Source organism: Lactuca sativa, chromosome 9, assembly GCF_002870075.4.
Source record: "Lactuca sativa cultivar Salinas chromosome 9, Lsat_Salinas_v11, whole genome shotgun sequence".
NCBI lineage: Eukaryota > Viridiplantae > Streptophyta > Magnoliopsida > Asterales > Asteraceae > Lactuca > Lactuca sativa.
In genome coordinates, this window is record NC_056631.2 from 161,412,374 (window position 1) to 161,418,316 (window position 5,943).

The 5,943-nt window shown below is 34.2% G+C and overlaps 1 protein-coding gene across 2 annotated transcripts; it reads right to left on the reverse strand.

Annotated features, from left to right (window-relative positions):
* Positions 1 to 464: 464 nt before the first annotated feature.
* On the reverse strand, positions 465 to 4,342 carry LOC111888196 (vacuolar protein-sorting-associated protein 11 homolog). 2 transcript variants are annotated; one of them, XM_023884337.3, is made up of 5 exons: positions 3,960 to 4,342; positions 3,376 to 3,549; positions 2,973 to 3,296; positions 1,144 to 2,853; positions 465 to 1,069 (listed from the first exon to the last, which is right to left on the reverse strand). In XM_023884337.3, exons 1-5 carry the CDS (start codon positions 4,179 to 4,181, stop codon positions 677 to 679), a joined length of 2,823 nt encoding a protein of 940 aa, XP_023740105.2. In that variant the 5' UTR covers positions 4,182 to 4,342; the 3' UTR covers positions 465 to 676. The 2 variants fall into 2 exon arrangements, with proteins under 2 accessions (XP_023740105.2, XP_052623916.1); XM_052767956.1 differs by lacking the exon at positions 3,960 to 4,342 and having other exon boundaries at positions 2,973 to 3,047; positions 3,137 to 3,296; positions 3,376 to 3,515.
* Between the last annotated feature and the right edge of the window lie 1,601 nt (positions 4,343 to 5,943).

A 5,943-nucleotide genomic window follows, 5' to 3' on the forward strand; every position in this document is an offset into this window, starting at 1 on the left:
TTTCATCCGTTCTATATAAATAAATGGACAATCATGATCACAAACGGCATGACTTTTGAAAATAATGTATTTGGTGGATCATTCTATAAAAATACTTAGGCAATTTTGGAACATTATAGCACCACATTATTATATAAATTCAAAACCAGAAAAATTTAACTTGTAGAATAAAAAGAAGAGTAGACTACAATTTGTATTTTGGTCAAAAAAAAAATATTTTCTATAAATATTTTTAGATAAGTTCAGGTAAATTTTTTTTTTCTTTTTTAACTTTTAAGGTTAGTTCACCTCAACTTTTTCCACTTCCACCTCATTTTACCATCATGTTTGCGAAGAGGAGGAGAAACTTAATAAGTTTACCTTAGTTTTGCAAAAAACTAAACCTTTGGTGTGGAGATAAAATTGTCTAGATGTAATATCCTTCACCCCATGTCTACATCTAACATCTTTTTGAGTACATATCATCCAACTAATGCTGATGTGGCAAATCAAATAACAAATGAATGTCACAAACATACATAAGAGTTAAGACAAGTTCAAAATTAAAACACCAAAACCTTTCAAATGTTTGCAAACACAAAAGTGAAAACAAATCAGTGTATCATCTCCGGAATCACTCATTCCGGTTTCCAAAATCAAATGCAAAAAAGAGAAGAACAAACAAACAAAAGATTGCTCAGAAACCATGGGTGGAATTACCGTTTGAATTTAAAGATCCTCCTCCTGATTCCTTTTTACTAGTTTTGCTAATAATCCCTTTTCCAAAATACTCAGCAATTACTGAAAATCCATCTTTTGAATTCCTAACTTGCTTGAAAAACTGATCTTGATTCTTGGAATTTTGTTCCAAGTTTCTTTTCATTTCAACAACAGATCTGTACTCAGGGGCACATTCGGGACATTCTTTTTCATTGTCTCCAAGACAACGTTGATGAAAAGAATGCATACACATGAAGTGGACAGCTGGCAGATCAAGTGTGAAAGTACATGCACTACATTTGCTTAGTTGAAAGATTCTTGCATTTGTTCTTAAATCCTGGATTTCTTTTCTCATTGTCAATGTTTCTTCCTGTAGAGTAGATTTCAAAGATGGAAATGAATTTTAACTATTAAAATCTTTATAAAAAAATTTGAAAAACAAACCTGGTATTTATCGATCATGCGACGATCCTCTTCGATAAGCTTTGACTCATGTTCCAATTTTCTAGCAATATAATCCCGAATAACAGAAAGAGTAAGACATGGATTTGAAGAAAGTGTTTGTAAAACCATAATAGGAGGCAAAATCTCATCTCTTTCGATATAATTCAAAACTTCTCTTACTTCTTTTGAACATTCTTCCCCTAATTCACCAAAATACTTCAATAAATCAGCCCATAAAGTCGGATCACCACCCTTCCCTGAATCCCCTAACCTCTTACAACAACCAATCAAGCCTTCATGATCATGAGACCTCATGTAACAAGCAATCACCTCTTTATAAAGTTTCAACTTTTCATAAAGATACAAAAGCCCTTCTTTAAAAGAATTCATTTCGCATAAGATTATAGCCAAATCAACATCGTACAACGGTTGTTCTTGATCCAAAGGCCATGCGGTTTTCAACAACAAAAGCCCCTTTTGAAGCCTTTCTTCATGATCATTTTCCATGTTTTTTGTATCTTCTTTAGGTGATTCGACTAATTTCCCATTTCCATTTGTAGTTGTGCCATTTTCTAGTGACATTGATGGGAAGTTTAAGTCACTTGACAAGTATAATTCCAATAAAGTGTTGTGAATTTCGACTTGTGCGGGTGAATCTTTGACTTTTGTTATATACTTTTCAAGAAAATTCATTAAAGATCTTGGATAATGAACAAAAATGTTGAGAAAGTCAACGGGTGAAGGTAACATATAGGAATATGAAGTCCCATTTGATGCCCCTTCAGTGCAAAGTCCCATGAGGATTTCGATTGTTTCCATTGGTTTATGCTCGATAAGTATTTTCCCATATTCTTTAACAGTGACCCCACTTTGACTTTGGTCAAGGCTAGAAATATACTGCAAAGCCTCATCATATCTTCCCAAATCCTCAAGCAAAATCTTTAAATACCATTCATGTCTTCCACTTTTTTTAGCAACAAACATTGCATGTTCATGATAATTCGCAGCTCTACAAACCCTAATCGCGGTTTCCACATCAAATTTAATCTCACCATCTTCACTTTTGATGAAAACATTCAACTTGTCAACATCTTTCAATTTGGTGTAACAGTTTAAGAGAAGGGTAGTATGGTCTTTTGACGCGAGACCCTTTTCGTGTAGCTTCTCGAGGTAATTTGTGAGGTTGTAGATTCTTTGTGCATCTAGGAACTTCTGGATGACATAAGAAGGTTCTAGATGACCAATTGTATGAATGTATTGACTCATGGCTTCATCAAAATCTTGCTTCATGTATAAATGATCACCATATTTTCTTAAAACTTCAGCAGTTGCAGCTGCATCAGCTTGTTGACTTTGAACAAGATTAATGGCGACTGTGTAAAGGTTTTTTTTGAAAAGCATGTCGAGTTTGCTTTCCATGTCTTTTTCTCCAATACATAAAGCCGATTTATCGTTCATGATAAGGAGGATGCTTCCCCATTCACAAAGCATATGAGAGACTTCTTTGGTTACTATACTGTGTGCGATTAATCGGTTTTTAAGGTCATAGATGTTGAAGGTGTTTGAGCCACTTCTTTGGTCTGCAATTACACATAAGAGGTATCCACGAAACCACCCGAGGAACTTTTTTTCTCCTTCAAAAGCCCAACATGGACCTCTACCATCAACTTCATAGAAATATACTGCCTCAGGTCGACCAATGATAAGCTCCTAACAATTAACACCAAATTGCAATCCTTTTATGCTTAAAACGATAAACAATAACAATATACAGATACTAGCAATACAGCAGAAAGCAGATACTGGCAATAAAGCAGAAAGGGTGATACCAGGCGATCATTCATGGCGACACTATTGACATTGCTCCCAATGTGATCTAGGGTTTGTCGAGCAGCTGGCTGAGTCTGCAAGTTAAACAAGCTTACAGAAGTTGGAGTAACTGCAAACAAATGAAAAGCTTTCCCATCAACACAAAAACCCATTCCAGTAATACCACATTGGGATTTATCTTGACTTTTCTCCACTTGAAGCATGAATCGTTTGATGCGTTCACGCGCAATATCACCTTGGATGCAATAAATGCAACCATTGTCTAGTCCAATAGCTATCAGCAATATTGGTGGAGCTTCTTCTAGAACTAGAAATGATGTTATCTGAAGAACAACGAAAAGAAGAACTCCCATTACATTTACCCATAATGTTTACAAGAAAGTGAAAGTATAAAATTTCAACCTTTGCTTCTGGGAATTGATTTGTGAATATTCGTAGTATTTGGATACAATCAGGAATTGGTGTGCTTGTACCCTCTGGTTGAGTTTTATCTAGGTCAAAAACCTTCAGGCATACAGATGATAATTGTGGAGATATTTGTTCGTCTTCTCCAACAGTTAGTAGGAAGTTGCGTTGCTGGTCAATTCAGAACAAAAATGGAAAAAGATTAAAACTTTCTAGTGTTGATACTTAGATAACAAAGCTGTGTATTTTCTTCCTTGATAGTGTTAGCTATTCAGGAATAGATGAAGCAAGAAAAACATCTTTGAAAGTGCATGATTAACCATTAGATAAGAAGATCAGAGGAAATTGTATAATCATAGCTGTAAAATTCTTTTAGATATTACAAATTCTTATCTTGTTTCTTGATCTTGAATTCATTCCTATCAACAAAGGTAACTAGATTTACAAAACCTAATTTCATGTCATTCTGTATAGGAAAACCTAGAACCGTAATTCTGCACAAATGTGTTCTAGATTGCTAAAATGATCAATAATGGGGAAATGGGTAATCAGGAATTATAGACAGAGAGCGATGAAAAAACCTTGAGTTGTTGAATGAATAAAACAGAGGAAGTGTGAGCTTGGAATCCATAGCTGAACTTAAAACCTCGATCTAGTAAACTAACAGTCCCATCTTCACATCCCACCGCGATTTTCCCCCTTCCGCTGGAGCAACACTCGATTTTTCCAGCGACTTCATCCGGGACCAAACATTTTCCGGCGTATTTCTCCTCAAAGAACTCGAATTTCCTCCATTGATACATGTTTCTTCAACGTATTGAAATCAAATCGGAGCCCATATTAATCTACGCAATTGTAATCATCTCAATCTGTACAGGATACGCCAATAGTTGAAGAATATGTGATCGATCACAGGGGAAATTAAATTAAAATCGTGAAAATAAAAAAAGTGAAATGAGTGAGAACGTGTTTGTTTTGTAGTCCTTGTACGTAGATATCCGTTTTCAACTTCAGGACCCGGATACCATGTCCCCATAAGATATTTATTTGATTTTTTTTTTTTTTGGGATAATACATACTATATATATATATACTATTAGATAATGACCACGCGTAAAACGTGGGGAACATATAAAAATGTACATGTAAATGTATAAAAGAGCTGACACTATAAAAAAATAAAGTAACATAAACAGACTTAGCATTACTGCTAACATTTAAATGTTTGAAAAAAACAAAGAAACACTTGAATATTTATAATAGTTGAAGGACCTCTTTGTAAACATAACTTTTTGTTTTATTAGTTGGACAACCTTCCTCGTAATATATGAGTACCTTCAATCCCTTTTCACTTGTGACGCGAGAAACAAAAAATATATAACTGAAAATGAGTGAAGACAAGCTTATGCAAATATAATCCAACATTTGATCATTATTGTCATTGACTTTTGTTAGTGGCCATAACAAAATAAACTACTATAGGGAATTGCCTCCGCTGACAACGGAATGAGATTTTTTTCATTAGACGGAGCTAAATTCATGCAAGATATATAAGTAGTCTCCATAAAGAATCTATCATATATGATTCAGGCTTCAATGACGTTTCTTCCAAGCCTAACAATCTATAATCTAGTACAATTGCATAGTCCTTTGGTTTAGTCGATATTACAAAGTAATATGACTGGAACACCTATTTTTAGTGTAAGTTTATGGTTGAAAATTCTAGATGCCTTAAAATCATTCAACACAACTGAAGAGTAAATTGATTCCTCAAAAAAAACCTAGTAACTCTGTATCACGTAAAGAATTTGAACTCATATGTTTTCCCTTCATCTTTCATCAATCCTAAAATGTAGTCATTGGTAGCATCAAATTCTTCATTTGTAGGGACCAAAATAGCTTTATCTTGAAAATATGATTGATCATCAAGATGATTTTCAAAGGATAGATAAATGATGGATACAATTGAATGAATATGGTCACCTATAGAGCGAACAACAACGTCTTCTGAAAATTCAATTTTAGCTTCACCATCATTAGGGTCGCCGATATTACCATCACCAATTTTAACAATCCACTCATCAAATGCTTTTGTCTCATCCAAATCTTAGTTATACAACCAAAATAAATCTCATGTTTATGGTTAAACGTAAAACTGTACATCATGTCGTAATTTGGACGAATATGATGCATGCACAGTATCCGAACAATTGCCTCTTTGTATTGCTAGAAGAATTTGTCTAAATCCATCTCCATATAAAATGGTCTTGCCTCTAAACGATTCTTAAAGATAAATACCTACAGAGCAATGATATCCTCTTTGTTGACCATATTTGATGTATAAACTTCATTGTCGTTGAATTGTTCGTCAGAGTTCACTAATACTTTTGTATTGGCACACGATATCCTCTAGACAATGCCACATAAAGTTGGTTATGCGTGAAACCGATTATGGGAGATAAATACCTACATTTTGAATTGTTTCTCCGTAAGCTTTATTGATTGTCATCGCGAAACATAATTTGATTAGAAATTGTTTTCTTATCAGCTTGAATGGTAACATGT